The sequence below is a fragment of the Piliocolobus tephrosceles genome, chromosome 7 (genome assembly GCF_002776525.5).
Source record: "Piliocolobus tephrosceles isolate RC106 chromosome 7, ASM277652v3, whole genome shotgun sequence".
Classification (NCBI taxonomy): domain Eukaryota; kingdom Metazoa; phylum Chordata; class Mammalia; order Primates; family Cercopithecidae; genus Piliocolobus; species Piliocolobus tephrosceles.
Window position 1 is genome coordinate 24,559,916 of NC_045440.1, and position 18,498 is coordinate 24,578,413.

Below are 18,498 nucleotides of genomic sequence, written 5' to 3' on the forward strand. Positions count from 1 at the left end.
CCTTACACAAGGGCCCCTCTTAAAATTCTTTACCCTTGCTACAAAACTAGTTCACTGCTAAACACATACCACATCACTTTATGCTAAAAATGTCATCATAAAATAATTGTTCCTGCCATAAGAAGTGATACATTATTGGAGCAAATGTCTTGTTTCTGTTGCATCTTGTAATCAAGTCTTTTTCTTCTCCCCACACACCCTTCACCTTTCTCTTCCATTCGCATGTTCAGTGATTACATTATAACTGGTTGTGTGAGTCCTGTCTTCAGTTTGGAATATTGTACCTACTGCTTTATTACTTGTTTCTTGTTCTGTCTTATAATAGAATAGATAAGGGCCAGGTGTTGTGTTTTGTGGTTCATGCCTGTAATCCCAGCACTTTGGGAGGTTAAGGCAGGAGGATCGCTTGACGCCAAGAGTTTAAAACCAGCCTGGGCAACGTGGCAACACCCTGTCTATAAAAAATTTAAAAAATTAGACTGCCATGGTGGTCCACACCTGTAGTCCCAGCTACTTTGGGAGCTGATATGGGAAGATTGCTTGAACTTGGGAGGTCAAGGCTGAGGTGAGGTATGATTGAACCACTGCATACCAGCCGGGGCAACAAAGCAAAACCCCATCTCAAAAAATAATAAATTGGCGTGGGATGTGCCTTCCCACCCCACCCCTCCGTCTCAAATCTCAGTTGTTTTACTGTAATGCTGTCCTTACTGACTTAATCATCTCTAGGTTTTCTGTATTTGGTTCACTTAAGGAATATTAAGGTTTCTTCCTTAGTAGAAATTGAGCCCAGCTAGGTATGGTGGCTCTTACAAACTTCCCACAGTTTGGAAGGCTGAGGTGGGAGGATCACTGGAAGCCATAAACTCGAGACTACCCTGAGCAACATAGCAAGACCCTGTCTCTACAAAAAATTTTTAAAAATTAGCCAGGCGTGGTGGTGCAGGCCTGTAGTACCAGCTATTCGAGAGACTGAGGTGGGAGGATCACTTGACCCCGGAGTTCGACATGATTGCGCCACTGCACTCCAGCCTGGTAAACAGGCCTTTTTTTTTTTTTTTTTTTTAAATCCTGCACCAAACCTACCCATCCCATCTAACTTTTACTGCTTAGCAGAGAGCATAGTCAGGCTAGTCACGCCATGGTCATTGATATCTCCCTTACTAAGTGATAGTTTTAACAGCTCATCAACCTGATGAGGAGTTGTGGTTAATTTAAGTGGATGCAACAACTTGGACCTGGGAAAGAGATAAAATAAGTAATGGGCAGCTCGGCCCATTATTCCACTGAGTTGAACAGGAGAATGTGTCTGGTATTGGTTTCAGATGTGAGCATTTCACCAAACTGAGAGCATATTCTAGAGATCAAAGATAGGTATTTTTGGTACAGCATGGTTTTATATTCAAATTAACTAGTTCATTTGATGGTTAGGCTAAAAAACAGCAAATTATAATGCTGTAGGGAAAATTGTCTGAGCTGTACTTACGAGAAAGAATTTGTGTCTTCAGAGTGTCTGTGTGAGGGATTTGAATTTAAAGATAATCTTGACTCTGTATGTTTGTATTCTTTGATTTTAAAGCCTAACACTCAAATAAAATTTGATTCAGTATTTTTTGTCTGCTACTCTTTGCTCCTACTTATCTCCCCAAGTTGTACTCTAATGTGCTTTAAGTGCAGGGACTTTGTATATTTTTAATCCTTTATTTGCTGTAGAATAAAGCAAATTCTACTAGAATAAAGCAACTTCTACTACTGTAGAAGTCAGTAGTACAGTACAGAACTCCTAATCAAACGACTTCTCAGTACTTACTGGTGTTTGCTTTACTTACTAGCCTGGTATATTCAGTTTTACGCCTTGTGCGTTAGGTAAGCAGTGAACACATTAAGTTTATTCTTTCCTGGTAACCACTGTGGTGTAGCCAGGGGTTTTTTAACCTGGTGGTGAGGTGTTGTCCAAACAGTCTGAGATAATATGCATATTTTTATGAGCACTTAAATATGTGCAATTTCATGGGAGAGCATTTGTAACTTTTGGTAGATTCTGAAAGAGTTCAAAAAGATTAAATGCCTTGGACCTAAACAATGGAGGAAGCAAAGAAACCTTTTCAAAATCTGGACTTTAAAAAATTGCTAAAAGAAAATTATGAAATGCAGTGCTGGATAGGTTATTGGTAAAATACATGTAAGTAAATTTAAAATTTTAAAGTATATATATCGTCAGATTCTTAAATTCTTAACAGTGAACTACTGTAGACCAGAGGATGGCTGTTCTCTTATAAAACTGACTTATTTTAAATGCATATGATAGGGGCTTTTCTAATTCAGCTTAACGCTTTATAGTGAAATACTTGTTAATAACACAATAATGAATTGTACCGTGTTATTGCTTTATCTTACGCCCATTTCTGTAATTTAGACTTTTTTTCCTTAGGAAAAGTGCTCTAGTGTGAAAAAGCAAGAAAAAAAACCTGACAGTTTTATTTGATTGTGACTGTGAAGTCAGCACTGAGTTGTTAGAATCCATGTGACATGCCTGATCCTAGTGGCCCTGTAGTATGGGGGAGCTGGAGGAGCCGTGCACATTGAAGGCACATAGCACGAAGCATTTCTGCTATCAAAAAGCGGGATTCATTTGCAAACATTTGTTTGAAGCCACGATTTTGAATTTATGACTTAAAATGCCATCTGAAAGTATTTATACATTTAAAATTCCTTCCCCTTGTTAGTAATATGTGCCTTTATTATAGATGATTATTTGCATTTGCATAAACAAGCTTATCAAATGTATTTAAGAAAATTAGCAGGATGATGTTTAAGGGTGCTATCAGAATGTTTCACAAATTGTTGATTTCTTTGCATTCACAAATTTAGTGAAATATTAATAAGCTATTATTATTTGTTGTATTCTCTGCTGAAATAGTTTCATACTGGTTTATTCTGAGGAGAATTTTTTTAGTGGATCAAAATATGAAAGAACTTTAGATTCATGTTATTTCTGATGGGTGGTTGATGTACTTCAAAGATATACTTCATAGACTTGGAATGTTTGGAAAACATGCTAAGTTCTGAAACTAGTGAGTCAGGAAAAAAAGACTAATATCTTTTTTGTTTTGTCTCAATTATACAGCAGATATAATTTCTACAGTAGAATTTAATCATTCTGGAGAATTACTAGCAACAGGAGATAAAGGTGGTAGAGTCGTCATCTTTCAACAGGAGCAGGAGGTAAGTATTTAAAGTTTATTGGCTAAATTTCAGTTTGATCGTGGGACTAGAGCTTGGGTTGCACTGGAGAATCTCATCAGAGGATGTTGGAATTATTAAAGAAGTGTGTGTTTATTGAATACAATGTCCAATGTATAGACAGCTCTGGTTCTCTTAGCTTTGTATGTGTGCATGTGTGTACATGAGCGTATGTTGTTTTGGTTTAAAAACATAACACTAATTGTAAAAATACTTGATTAGAGAAGGGGGTAGAAAGTGATGGAATAATCCAAGATTTTAACGGTTTTGAAGTCTTGGCCCTTCATTATAATTTTTCTTTAAAACTCCGTAAAGCAAAGTTGCTTTGACTTCTTCTCAATGTTTGGTTTACTTTGTACAATTGAGGGGTGAGAGGCTAGTTTAAAGAAAAAGCAGCTCAATTTTTTTGATGTCAGTTCATACTATTACTGTTACAATGATTTAAATGTAAAGGTTTAAATGACAGTTGCATGTACATGCATGTTAAAGTAACTTAAAAGTGCAGTGCTATCTTTTTGAAGAAAGAGAAAATTGCAGAATCTGTAATTAAAGTGGGCTTTTGTTTTGTTTTTCTTACAACTTAGGCACACTTCTAAATTTAATTGACCAGATTTCTCACTAAAAATTTTTTGCTAAACAAAATTTGTCACACTTGGTTTTTTCTTATTCATTCTCTCCTCCCATTTGTAGATCAGAGTTTAACCATTAAAATCAGTTGTTTTGAAACATTCTGCCCCTATTTATAATATATTTAAAAAGTTTAAAGTAATGTGGATAAATTGCAGGGTTTTACAAATACATGTCTAAATCATAACACGGAGTTAGGTTTTAAAGGATTGTGAAATTCCTTAAATAAGCAAAGAATCTAGTAATAATACTACTACTTTGCACTTCTATAGCGCCTTTGACCTGAGGATCTCAAAGTGCTTTACAAACACTAATGAATTAATCCTCACAACACCCCAGTGAGGTAGGTAATTTAATTTTAAAAGAAATGGTTAATAGTGTCTGATTAGAAGATGCACAAACACTAAATATGTCTTTTATTATTTATTTATTTTTTTTGGTTGGAAGAAAATATGAAAATAAGAGTCAAGCTTTGCTTGACAAAGAATGGTCTCGTGGGAAGGGGGGAGCTAAATCAGTTTTCTGTTTTTAAGTAGCCAAAAACTTGACCATAAGAATCTTGACATACTTAGAGTTGACATGGAAGCTTACATTAGAATTTCATTATAATTTCCCTTTATTTACTAACGGGAAAGCCAAGATATAAATAGATTACTTTATTACTTAGTGGCAGAACTAACAAGCAGAACCCAGAACTTTTGACATGTCGTTTTTCAGTGTTCTTTGCTGTTTTTCATGCTGGGTAACCAAAATGTGAATGTTTTTATCTAGAGTTTAGAGCAGACCTTCCCATAGGTGTTCTCTGCCCTTGAATGTATTTTTTCCTGAAAGTTAATGACTCCACACTTTACTTTTATTTTAAAGAAAAGTGTTTGAGAAAAACTTGTAAAAATTGATTTTGCCCTAGGCATAACATTTTGAGGGTTTCAGAAAGTCTTCATTTTTAATGAGGGCATTGTGTCATTGTCACAAATACAAGTTTGTCAACTAAAAGCTAATTTGGAAGTATTTTACCTGAGAATGAAGTCATTTTCATCTCCTGTGGTCGTTGTTGTCCAAGTCAAAATCAAGTGTGGGAAAAAATGGCTGAAAATTTTTTTAATTGAGGGAAATGTTTGCTTTAATATGGGTTTAGTAATGTAGTCAGAGTATTAGTATTTAGTATTTTCCTAAAGGCTGTTAGTAATACATTAATTTGGAATTAAAGGTCTAACATATAGTTACTGAAATTGCTCATTTTACTTGTATTAGAAAATAAGACAAAATTAAAGATAATCATTTCCCATGATTCTTTTCTGAAATCCCACTGAAGATTCTAAAGTGCTGGTATTTTAAATACATATTCTTGTAAGGAGAAATGAGCAGAATAAGTTTCTCAGAAGGGCCATTGGTAGGAAAAAACAGGACTTCCTTTTCGTGTGTCTCATTCTTCTTAACCATATTTAAGAATTCAAAACGGAGAGTTTTATAAAAACTCAGTAACATGTCTTTTGAGAATTACTTAGTGGTGTAAATATCAGTATGTTTTTAAATGATAAAGTAAGGATGATGATGGTGATTGACTTTTCACTCCTGAAACTTGATCTTGACTATGAATTTGGTGTGTTTTGCCTATTTAATTTTCTACATTTTAAAGCCCTGTCTTATATTAGAGCTTCTAATATAGTGTTGTCTTCAGGATCTATGTCACTGGTCATAAATATGTATACTTTGCACTTAGAGGCACCTTTATTTCAATACCTAATGTAATTGGATGAGATTTTATGAATTCACATCTATGTATCTATAAGATAGTGTTACAGTTTGAAAAGTGAAAAATAGTCTTTTCCTAATTTGTAGATAAAATCTCAGAAAAAATTATTTAACAAAGTTATATTACTTCATTTAGTAGCAAAAATCAGATTAGGATTTGGGTCTCTGATTTGCAATCCAACTATTATATGTTCATTCCAGAGTACAGTGGTGTCTAATGTTTCTTAGACTCTGATAATGGTGCTAGCCTTGTTTGCAGAACACACTGGCATTTGATCTTTTGTAGCTTTATTCTCTTACATAGTGGCAGGGTTTCTTCTTAAACTTGACTTTACTGGGGACCAAAATATCTCCACCCACTCGTTTTTTTTTGTCTTTACTTGGAAGAAGAAAAGATCATATAACAGCAGCAGAGAACTTGGCACGTCAGACTTTGACGTCTGTAAACCCTCATGTCTGCCTCATTCATTTTACCCTTCAGAAGTAGCTAGTCTCCTTGCTGTGATCCAGGTGGGGTATCTGTGTCCTCTTGCTGCCTGTCCATTTATTCCCCAGTCATAACATGAAGAAACTGAGTAGTCATTCAGAGGCTCTTCATTTGGTTTGAGTAGATTTCAGACTGATAATTGTTGAATATTTTTAGTGTCATTTAATAGCATTTTTTATAACTAATATATTTGTATAGGTATTCTGCTACACAGAATCTCTGTTGTAGAATCAGGGCACCTAAAGAACTTTAGGCACAGAAGTAAAGTGATTTTCCTGATGTAATCACAGCTATCATGTGGTCAGTAAGAGTCTAAAATTCTGATAACAAATCCAGTGTTCTTTATAGCATGATCTGCTATAAGTGACCCATGTTATTTTTACAGCTTCTAATAACTTTCGACAGCAAAGTGAATGATAAGGTATATTTTTTTTGTTAATGAAAATATTAATACAGGGTTTTGAGGGGAAGTCCGAACATCTATTAAAGTGGATAATGATGTTCTCTAGGTTTTAGGGATTTTTGTTGTTTCCATGGGTGCTCAAATTAGATGATTAGCAGTTGTCAAAGTAGCTGGTTTCCTGCTGACTTTGGGTTGTTCAGACCTTCAGTTTCTCTGAGACTTTGTGATGTACCCTGTAAGGTAGTGTGGGGGCATGGGTGCTGGGTTAAAGGGACAGCTAAGGCGTAAGGTGAGGAGGGAGGTTGTACCTCTTTCCACTTCTTTTTAATAATCTTTCTAGATTGGTATGGGGCCTTTGATTTTTGTTTTCTAGGGCTGCTGGTAGGTTTCTTGGATTTCGTACCCTCTGGCTTTTTTTATTCTTAATGTGGTATTCCCAAAACTCCTTAACGGGGTACAGAAGAAACCTTAAAAAGCATGCTTTTCACAAAAGAATGGATAGTATTGTTAATATGATGGTATTCTCTTCCTAAATTATATAGGGTTCAAAATGTTTGCATGTATTTAAAATGCAGATTTCTGGGTTGAGGGTCACGGCTGATGCCTGTAATCCCAACACTTTGGGAGGCTGAGGCAGGTGGATCACTCGAGGGCAGGCTGGCCAACATGGTGAAACCCTGTATCTAATAAAAATACAAAAATTATCTGAGCCTGGTGACACATGCCTGTAATCCCAGCTGCGTGACTAAAGTATGAGGATCACTTGAACCCGGGAGGCAGAGGTTGCAGTGAGCCGAGATGGTGCCTTTGCACTCCAGCCTGGGAGACGGAGTGAGATTCTGTCTCAAAAAATAATAAAAACAAATAAATAAAATGCAGATTTCTATCCTGCTCCTCAAGAATGTGTATGTATATGGTGCGTTCATAGAATGTAAGAGCTAAAATTTATAGGGCTTTCTAGGGATTCTTAACTTTTTTTGTTGTTGTTACTGTCCCACGAATTCCTTTGATAGCCTGGCAAATCCTGTAGACTTCTCAGAATGTTTTTTGTTTTGTTTTTTTTTGAGATGGAGTCTTGCTGTGTCGCCCAGGCTGGAGTGCAGTGGCGCGATCTCAGCTCACTGCAACCTCCGCCGCCAGGGTTCAAGCAATTCTCCTGCCTCAGCCTCCTGAGTAGCCGGGACTACAGGTGCACACCACCACACCTGGCTAATTTTTGTATTTTTAGTAGAGATGGGTTTTCACCATGTTGGCCAGGATGGTGTCGATCTCCTGACCTCATGATCCACCCACCTCAGCCTCCCATAGTGCTGGGATTACAGGCATGAGCCACCGTTCCCTGCCAGAATGTTTTAATTGCATAAAATATTTAAGATCATAAAGGTTGAAATAATTTACCAAAATACTCATAATTGAGTAATGTATAAGTGGATAACAGCTGGATTATGATCTTAAAATGTCATTTATGTGTGACAAAGTCACAAGAATTGCTAATACTTTATGCAGTTTGTTACCCGTGCCCATAATCAAAAGAAATGCTGAAATTTAACTGGAAGTTAGTGAAAATGAATGTGTACATTCTCTGCCCTCCCCCACGCCCCGCCCCCATCCAGGCTTACAAAATCCCTAGGTTCTGTCGTTGGACCCTTGTGTTCATGAGCCCCGAAGTTATAACCCCTGGTAGTGCAGTTTCCTTTTGCCAGCTGGGGGCCCAGGTACCAGATTACCCATCCAAAGTCATACAGTTAATAGGGAAGTGATCCCCTACTGCAGACGCCACATATTCTGATTTCCACCCCATGGCTTTGCGCACTCTGACCTGGATATAGTAGCAGCAGTTTATGTGCTAGGCCCTCTGCCAAAATCCCTAAATCTTACTTAATTGTCACAGCAAAGTAACAAAGATGTTTGTATGTTTACTATATCTCGATGTATTACAAATTTATAAATAAAATGAGACTTAGAGAGGATACATGAACATTTCCAAGATCACCGTGCTAGGTAAGTGGGTAAAAGCTAATTTTGTATAAATTGAGATGAGTATTGACAGTGCTGGCTGTTGATTTTAAAATGAAAAAAATCTTTAATCCTGTTTGGTGTAATGAGCCTAATTGTTAAAAATCACCCAGGAAAATCAGTCTCATTACTTTATACCTAATGAGGAAAGTACATGATCTTTAGACTTTTTGACATGAGCTATTAATGAGTGATCTGTTTTCTGTCATAGGCATTAGAGGGGAAAATGGACTGAGAGTTGAACGAACAGCCTTGGTTCTAGTCCTGGTATTCATTCATGCATTTGCCCAACCCTCTCTTCTTGTTCAGCCTAAGTTTAGTGTCCAGATTTCTCTCCAGACTGCCATCAGATTCTTGCCAGCTACCTGTTAATCTTTTGGGGCTCCTTAGGGTATTACATTTTCCAAAAGCAAAATGTCATGTATTTTAAATATTTAAAATACCTGCTCAATGGGTACCTAATTTTACCCGTTGAGCAGACATCCGAATTAACTGTATTTCTTGTACAGGTTGAGTATCCCTTGTCTGAAATGCTCGGAACCAGAAGTGTTTCAAATTTCAGATGTTTTTGGATTTTGGAATTTGCGCATGTACATAATGAGATATATTTGGGGTGGGAACCAAGCCCTGCACACAAAATTCATTTGTTTCATATACACCTTATACACATGACCTGCAGGTAATTATACAATATTTTAAATAATTTGTGCATGAAACAGTTTGGACTGTGACCCCATCACATGAGGCTAGGTGTGAAATTTTCTGAAATTTTCCACTTGTGGTGTCATGTTGACAGTAAAAAGTTTCGAATTGTGGAGCATTTTGGGTTTCAGATTTTCAGATTAGATATGCTCAACCTGTCCCCAAGAAATTCTCCACCAAAAACAACTCCAAATCTATGAAATTAATAATGCCCAGTGATTTTGGAATTAATTACTAAATTAATTAATAAATTTGGAATTTATTTACCTTTCCAAAATCCTCCTTCCCCTGCTCTCCCTAGCCTCACACATATAAAACATTTCATTGTATTCTTCTTCTCAATAAATTTTCCCTCTTAATTATAAATTCATTATGCTCGATGTAGATAATTTAGTAAATATGGATAAATGACAAAGAATGCATGTATAACTCCGCCAAACAAAAATAAGAACTTTTGGTATATACCGAAGGCATGTCTTTCTAAATATCTGATTATAAATGTAGGGTTGTATGATTTTTTTTCTCACATACTGTATAGTGAATACCTTTTCATGTCATTAAATTTTCTGTATCATCATCTCTGTAATGACATGACATGACATAATTGTTTATTTGATCTCATCTCTATTGTTAAATTCCTAGATTGTTTATTTCTGCTGCTTTTTTCAGGGTCGGGAGGTGAGAGACTGCCCCTTTGCGGTTACTGTGTTTTTCCCTCTTTCTAAAGAAATAAAAGTAGCAACTTGGTGATTGAAAATACATTATTTCATTGGATTTTGGTTTTACTTTACCCTTTAATACTCCCAATAATTAAAGCATCTTGTTCTATGCCCTCTTTTTCTAGTAGTGTATTTATTGAATTTGGATGGGCCACATGTTGTGAGAGAGGGCATCACCTCTTCTTCTCAGGCATTATGTTTTTCAGCTTTGTTGAATGGCTGCCTTTAAATTTTATTTTACTTTTTGTTTTTCTGCCCACAGGTTATTTAAACATTCTTTTGTTCCCTTTTAAATTTATTATTTAGTTAGACTTTATTACTCTAAATCATGTGATGAAGTGATTTTCTTCTCTTCCACCTTCCCCACCCATTCTCAGATTGCCAGGCAGGTTATTGTTGTTAGTAGTAGTAAGAAGAAGTGGTAGTGGTAGTGGTTTATTTTTAGAGAGTCTCGCTGTGTCACCCTGGCTGGAGTGCAGTGGCACGATCTCAGCTCACTGCAACCTCCGCCACCCGGGTTCAAGTCATCCTTACGCCTCAGCCTCCTGAGTAGCTGGGATTACGGATGTGCACCACCATGCCTGGTTAATTTTTGTGTTTTTAGTACAGGCAGGGTTTTACCATGTTGACCGGACTGGTCTCAAACTTCTGGCCTAAAATTATCTGCCCACCTTGACCTCCCAAAGTGCTGGGATTATAGGCCTGAGCCACTGCACCCAGCTGGTTATTACATTATTTCTTTAAATTTTTTCACATGGATTTAAAATGCTCATTATTAGCTCAGTCATCTGCAGAGTTGTGTCTAGACTTCACTGTAATTTAGCTTTTCAAAGTCTTTTTCAAGGATAACGAACTCTACTAGTCTTTCTACTTTATTTGTCCCTTCTTACAGTTGAGTTGTGTAGATAGGTTTTGAAATGTATTGAAATTGGGTTCTTTCTCAAATATGTTTCTATACCCTTTCAAAGTAAATACTTGATCAGAATAGAGGTTGTTGCAGGTTTCTTAGTATCTAGTTATTAAGGATTTGACTTGTGCCTTTGCAAAGGGGAATTTTCTAGCAAACTTCATCTGTAGTCAATTTATCGGGGGTAGGGAGGCCTTTCTTATAGTGGAAAGGACATTGAAGACCATCTGGTCCAATCTTATTTGTTATTTCTCCAATTTGAGGCACAGAAAAGAGTCTGAAATCAGGTGCCTCAAATGCCGGGGCATCATGCAATTTACCTGCATCATGTGGTTTCTAAATGATAGAATTTGCACTGATTGGGCTTGATCCTTGTCTGAAAGAGAAATTAATATTTGAACTTTACTTGCTTTTGCATTAAATTCCCAAAACTATCCTTTCCTGAGAGAATAAATTGTATTTAACGCATGAAGAAAACGGGATCCAGGGGATTGTTATATTTTATGAACTTCAAAGGGAAGGAGACACAAGTAGTAAAAAGACTTTTTGTTGTTGTTGTTACATCTAATACCATTTGGGGTTCATCTGAATCTTCTGTCAGAGAGAAACCAACTCCTTAAGGGTCCAAGTTAGATTGAAATTCCATTTTGAGAGAAACAAGACTGGAGAGCCTTGAGATCTGCCTCCATTCCTTGGTTGCTGATAGAACTGGGAAGAGCACTAGCATCTGAGCAAGGCACAGTTTTCGTGTGGGGTGTTTGTGTGTGTCCACGCGCATGTGCATGGAGGGTTTGTTTTTTTCCATTCCTTTCAGTAATGTGTAAAATGTGGAATAAGCATTCCTCCTATGTAACTTTATCACTTAATCTGTAGCATAGTCTGAAACAGACATTCTAGCTAGTTTGATAATCTGAGTAAAAGCACATTAACAACTTCAGGTTTTAAAACATTATATTAGTTGTATTTTATGCATTTCCTTTAAATTTTATTTGACTATCTTATAGACAAATAATAATGCTGTTGATTTGATTCAACCAGGTATCCTTCATTCAGATATCTCTCCCACTGTATTGTTGTTTTTTTGAGAGGATGTTGTGACTGATATGCTTCCAAATTGCACTTAGTATATGGTACATAATAGGCACTCAGTGAATGAGTATTAGCTTAGTGAATATAGTTTATAATAAGGCCTTGCAAAATCTTGAAGTGCTCCATGACTATCATTAGTTTAGAGAAAGTTTGGAGATTTCTTTTCCATTTATTTCATCGAATGACTTGTGTTTTGCTTTATTCTAGAAAGTTCCCCATATTTTCTGAATGTGTTGAGAGTAGTTATCAGCTATCATTTAATTTTGTTTTGTACCATTTCTGCCACTATCCCTGCATGGCCATTTCACAAAACACTGACTCTTTTAAAATACTTTTATACTGCTGTAAAATATAAAACAAATGACTGCTTACACTACATAGAAGATGAACATTAATAAACAGTAAGTTTTAGTAGGGTTCTATTTGGAGGCTTAAAAATACTTATTTTCTGTTATATGAGATCAAAGTAAAATACATTTAATATTTTTTTAAATTTTTAAATTTTTTTCATGGAGCAAAGTAAATATGTCCTACATTTTTGCAGAGTTTCATTTAAGGAAGGAGAAAGTTAGGACAGGTTGAGCATTCCTAACCCCAAATCCAAAGTATTCCAAAATTGGAGACTTACTGAATGCTGACGTGATACCACGAGTGGAAAGTTCCCCTGGCCTCATGTGATGGGTCACAGTCAAAACTTTGTTTCATGCACAAAATTAATTAAAATGCTGTATAAAATTACCTTCAGGCTATATGTGTAAGGTATATACAGAACAACTGAATTTCATATTTAGACTTGGGTCCCCTCCCTAAGATAATATCATGTATATGTAAATATTCTAAAATATGGAAGAAAATGTGAAATCTGAAACACTTCGGGTCCCAAGCATCTTGGGAGACTCAGCCTGTAAAAGCACAGTGGAGTTACTTACATTTAGAAGTAGCTGTTGCAAAATGTTAAGTGAAATTTTTTCAGAAGTTGCCTTTAACTCTTGACTATTCTTAGTATGTTTATTGTAGAAAATATGAAAAATGTGTATCATTTCCACAAAGAATAAAATCAAAATCGTCCCATAACAGGAATGAAGAATGAAGACCAGTCTGTGTGTGTGTGTGTGTGTGGTTTTCTCAGGGATTTTTGTTTTGTTTTACAGAATGAGACTCATGTTGTACATATCACTTTGTAGTGTTTAGTTTTATGTACTGTCTATGTTTTCTCAGGTTGAAATATTGCCTCCCAGTCAGGGAGATGAAGAGACTGTTGGAACCACTGAGTAGAAAGGGTTACTTGAATAGTTGGGAAGAACATATTCCGTCTTATAACTTAGGTGACAAGGTTCAGTAAACTTGTGGCTTGTGGGAATAGCTTATACTTCTACCAGTAGTATGTGACTTTGTCTTTTTGTCACTAAAACAGTGGTCATTATCACATTTTTAATTTTTTGTTCATTTAAGAGGAAATATTATTGTTTAGTTTTGGTGGTGAGTGGGGGGAATGTATGTATGTGTGTGTGTGTTTTGTTTTCTCAGGGATTTTTGTTTTGTTTTACAGAAGGAGACTCATGTTGTATGTATCACTTTGTAGTGTTTAGTTTTATGTATTGTCAGTGTTTTCTCAGTTTGAAATACTGCCTCCCAGTTAGGGAGATGAAGAGACTGTTGGAACCATTGATTAGGTTACTTCCACCTTTTGGCTCTTGAGAATAAAGCTGTAATGGGCATGGCTGTACAGACTCTTCTCTGTGGTCCCATTTTTCAGTTCTTTGGGATAAAATCCGGAAGTGGGATTGCTGGATTATATGGTAGTTCTATTTTTAGCTTTTTTGAGGAATCTCCACATTGTTTTCCATAGGGGCTGCAACATATGTATGGTATATATTTTTAAATCTTTATTTAAATATACACTGAAAAGTACATAAAACACTAGCAGATTATTACATAGCAAACATTTATTTAGGTCAAGAAACAGAACTTCCCACGCTTCCACAAACCCTTCTCTTTTCCCTTCCTCTCCTTTATGAGCCTGTCTTCTTACAGTTATTTTGGCCTGTAGTTTTAGAACTTTGAATAAATGGAATCCACAGTTTATCCATTATGAATAATGCTGCTGTGAACATTCTTACTCATGTTTTTTGCTGTACAGTCATGAGTAGAATTATTGTGCCATAGGGTAGTCATTCACTGTTAGCAGACATCACAGTAAAAAGTTCTGCTAATTTTATTCTTGTGAACAGTATATAAATTTTATGGCTGTTCTACATCTTTGCCAGTGCTTTGTGTTATATTATTGGTCTTTTAAAATTTAACACTTTGTGGGTGTGAATTAAGTTTGTATTTACCGTTTCTTTTTTTGAGACGAAGTCTTTTTGCTTTGTCACCCAGGCTGGAATGCAGTTGGTGCAATCTTCGCTCACTGCAACCTCCTCCTCCCATCAAGCGATTCTCCTGACTCAGCCTCCCTAGTAGCTGGGATTACAGGCATGCACCACCATGCCCAGCTAAATTTTTGTATTTTTAGTAGAGACAGAGTTTCACTATGTTAGCCAGGCTGGTCTCGAACTCCTGACCTCAGGTGATCTGCCTGTTTTGGCCTCCCAAAGTGCTGGGATCACAGGTGTGAGACACCACATCCAGCCTTGTGCTTACTTTCGTGATTCACATTGAGATTGAGTTGTTGTTATGTTGTTTTGAGACAGGGTGTTTCCGTGTTGCCCAGGTTGGAGTGTGCAGTGGTGCACTTACAGCTCACTGCAGCCTCAGACTACTGGACTCAAGTGGTCCTTCCCACTTCAGCCTCCCCAGTAGCTGAGACTACAAGCATGCACTGCCACATTTGACTAATTTTTTTTTCTCTTTTTTTGGTAGAGATGGTCTCACTGTGTTGCTGATCTTGAACTCCTGGCCTCAAGCAATCCTCTTTCTTGGCCTCCCAAAGTGTTGGGTTACAGGCATGAGCTGCCACTCCTGGCCAGAGCTGCTTTTTATATTGGCTATTTGGATATTATCTTTTGGAAGCGACTGTCGAAATCTCTTATAATTTTCTACTGTGTTGTGTGTCATTTTTCTTACTGATTTGTAGACTTTCTTCACACTTTTTTGCAGATGAACTCTTTTTCAGTTACATTTGTTGGAGGAGCCAGGGGCAGTGGCTCACTGTAATCCTAGCACTTTCGGAGGCTGAGTTGGGTGGATCACTTGAGCCCAGGAAGTCGAGACCAGGCTGGGCAGTGGAGGAAGACCCCATTTAAAAAAAAACACACACATATACATTTTGTTAGAAGTATTTTTCATTCCGTGACTTGCCTTTTCATTTTTTTGAATAGTATATTTTTATAAAGTTACCGGTTTCTCTGTCCTCTATAAGAAATACTTTTCAACCCCAAGGTCCAGGAAATTATTCCCATTGCCTTTTAGAACTGGATGATTCGTATTGTAGCCACTAGATCCATGTGGCTATTTAAATTAATGGGAAGTTGAGCCTGTTCTCTCTCCCCCGCTGCAAGACCCTGTTGCAGTGGTCCCTGTCTCCATGGCCCTCTTTAAATAAAGTTAGCCTTACCATCTTATAAATAAATAAATAAATAAATTTAAATTGTTAAAAATAAATTGTAGAATTAACTTCCTTAGTTGCAGTAGCCACATTTTCGGTGCTCAGTGTGTGCCTAGTGCTCAACTTGACTAGTGGCAAAACCATACTGGACAACACAGATACAGACGATTTCCATCATTGCAGAAAAGTTCTCTTGGGTCGTGTTACCCTAGGACTTGATTATTGTACCTTCACATTTATATCTCTTATTCAACTGTAATCACTTACATGAGTGGTTTAGGGAAGGGGTCGAGCTTCATTTTATTTCCTATGAATACTCAACCTAACACCATTTAGTGAAAAGACCATCCTTTCCCCATTGCCCAGCAAGGCAACCTTTGTCATCATTTAGGCCTGTTTCTGGGCCATCTGTTCTGTTTCATTGGCACATTGGTCTATCTTCGTGCCAGTACACAGTCTTTATGACTTTGCTTTAAAACTTGGTTATGATGCCCTTTAGTGAATTCTCTTTGCATCTGTGTTGAAAATGTGTGATACTGGTTTTGTGTCCTGTGTTTCTAATGTATGTAAAGTATGTGACATACCTCATTCTAAGTCCTGCTTTGAAAATCTTTATTGAATGCCTGTTACATGTGCCAGGTACTGTTATAGGTGCTGGGGAATAAAGCACATCTAAACTTACCGTAGAAACTTTCATGCAAATAGATTGTATGGTTAGGAAGATGATTCTCATAGTGATCATAAAGGCAAGCAAGAAAAGAGAGGGAGGTGAAAATGCTGTGCAGGTAAAGCCAGTATGAATTGTTGAAGGATGTGTCACAATTCTGTATGACTGTAGGAGAGGTTTTTAAAACAAAAACGTTGTTTGATTTTGATGCATTCTTATTTGAGTGGCTCAGTGTTGAGTATATGGTTATGTTTCTTTTATTTCAGGCTTGCTCACTGTACTTTGTTTGTGCAGGGAACAATGCTGTCATGGTCATTATGATCTAAACATCCCCTCCCAAAGTGTTAGGGAAAATCTATTGCAGCTCTCTGCAGTCTACTGTCAGTTACCACTTATACCCATGTTTTGTAGCCTCTTCTGTTTTGTTACTGCTGCTGTCATTTCTGCCATTACTCTTTGTCCTGTGGACTTGTTTTTAAAAGTTCTGTTATGATAATTTTAGTAAAGTTTCAGAAGAGAGGAGGGGCTAGTGCATGTGCTTAGCCTGGCATCTTGAGCTTTTTAGACAGAATTTTCTCCTTTTATGATACATATATTTATTTCCTGTTGCAAAGAGATGGAACTTCTTGCAGTCCATTGCCATATACCTCTATGATTTTGTTTTTGGATTCTGTAAGAGATCATGTTTAGTAGACTCATGTTGTCTACCGGAAGATGTTCATGTTCTGTTTCAGAAAATATTTCTGTAGTTTTGTGCTTTTCTTAACTCATCAAATACTATGTGTGCCTCGCCCTTGGCCCTTCATATTGCTTGCCTTAATTGTGTAGACCGTAACCAGTTTCTACTTTGACTGAAGTTTGACATACACAGGTTACTTGAATGTGGGGATTCTGTCTTTCCCTCTACGCCCTAGTGTACATGGTGCTATATACTATAGTCTCTTTAAGTGTTAGATGAAAAACCAGTCTAAAACACAGGGTTTATATTAAAAATCGAGTTGCCTGCTTAATGGTATTGTGGTTTCCTTGTAGAGTGTAATGATAAACTCTGTGAGACTGGGTGAGTCATTTTAGGTAGAAGATGTGTGGAGCTTTAAAGTGACACTGGAGTATTTATATATGTTGATGGAATAGGCTGTCTAATTTGGTGTGTGGGTATGGTGATGAGACCAAGGCTCTGAGTCTGATTTTTACCCCTTGTGTGTCCCCAATATGTGGATCGTTTTGTGGGACACTGCATTCTTAACACTGGCAGACTTGCCCTCTAATAACTGATACTGCTGTCCGAGGGTTTAAATACAACCATCCATGAATGAACAACCCAGATCGTCAGGCTGCTGGAAAAAAACAACCCAAAATGTAGACTTTGAAGATGATTCGGTGAAGTTTCCTTTTGATACGGAGAATAGTAATAGGCTGTTTTTATTAAGAAGTCATAAACATTTCACTGGATAACTCACTTTTACTTAAAATAGTTGACTGTCAATAATAATCTCATTCTTTTATTTAAACTTTTTCCATAGGTGGTTCTTTGAACTAGAGTTTTAAATTTTTTTTATGAAAATGTTTTTAATCGTGTGATAAAAGATGAAATTCTGAATATGATTATAATTCTCACTTTTGCTGAGATATTAGTGCTAACCAAAGTAGTTCACAAGTAGTCCCTTTATGAGATAGCTTAAATTAGGTTCTTTCAAAGTGATACTAAATGAAATTAATCATCAGTGTGTGCCAGGTTCATAAGATGAGAAAGCAAATTTAAGGCGAGTAAGTAGTTGTTGTAGGGTGCATGGGGCTATTGCTGGGTGGTGCTGAATATGGACTCGATTGGTGACAAAGCTGTCTGGAACAGCAGTCTTGGGGTGGGAGGCAGGGGTCAAATGGGATCCCTTCATTTATAAGGGATCCCATTTTTTTTTTTTTTTTAAGCTTTCAGCAGTGAAATAACCAAAAGGCAGGCATCAGAAAGGAAAAGGACAGTACATCATATTATAACAGATTGGGGAGTTGACCCTAAAGTGGGCAGAGAAAGATGGTGTGCCTCCTCTAGCTCTTTCTGGGCAAGCCTTTCTTTAGTCATTACTCTTTAGATGAACTCCCTTATTATGGGTGCTCAGAGTTTTTTTCATCAGTATGTCTCTATACCATCAAATACATGAGTAAATTAGCAATCAGATTGATCCATATTTAACATCATTATTTTCCTAATGAATTGAGCTTATTTATTCAGTGTTATTTAGTCTTTTTTCCCCCTTAAATTCTCTCATTTAATCCTTGAAGGCCTTTAGAAATATAAAAAATAGAATATAATTGTATAAAGACACAGCTAATGGGCTATC

General features: G+C 36.8%; 1 protein-coding gene across 3 annotated transcripts in view; it reads left to right on the forward strand.

Moving 5' to 3' along the window:
• Positions 1-18,498, forward strand: part of PPP2R2A (protein phosphatase 2 regulatory subunit Balpha) — an 82,174-nt gene that overhangs the window by 46,129 nt on the left and 17,547 nt on the right. The window contains exons 3-4 of one of the 3 annotated variants that reach the window (XM_023216766.1): positions 3,128-3,225; positions 4,143-4,213. Coding sequence is in view for 2 of the 3 variants with exons in the window: in XM_023216764.1 (XP_023072532.1) it covers positions 3,128-3,225 (98 nt within the window). In the remaining variant the exon portion in view is untranslated. The remainder of the gene's footprint in view (positions 1-3,127; positions 3,226-4,142; positions 4,214-18,498) is intronic. The other 2 variants (XM_023216764.1, XM_023216765.1) reach the window with 2 other exon arrangements.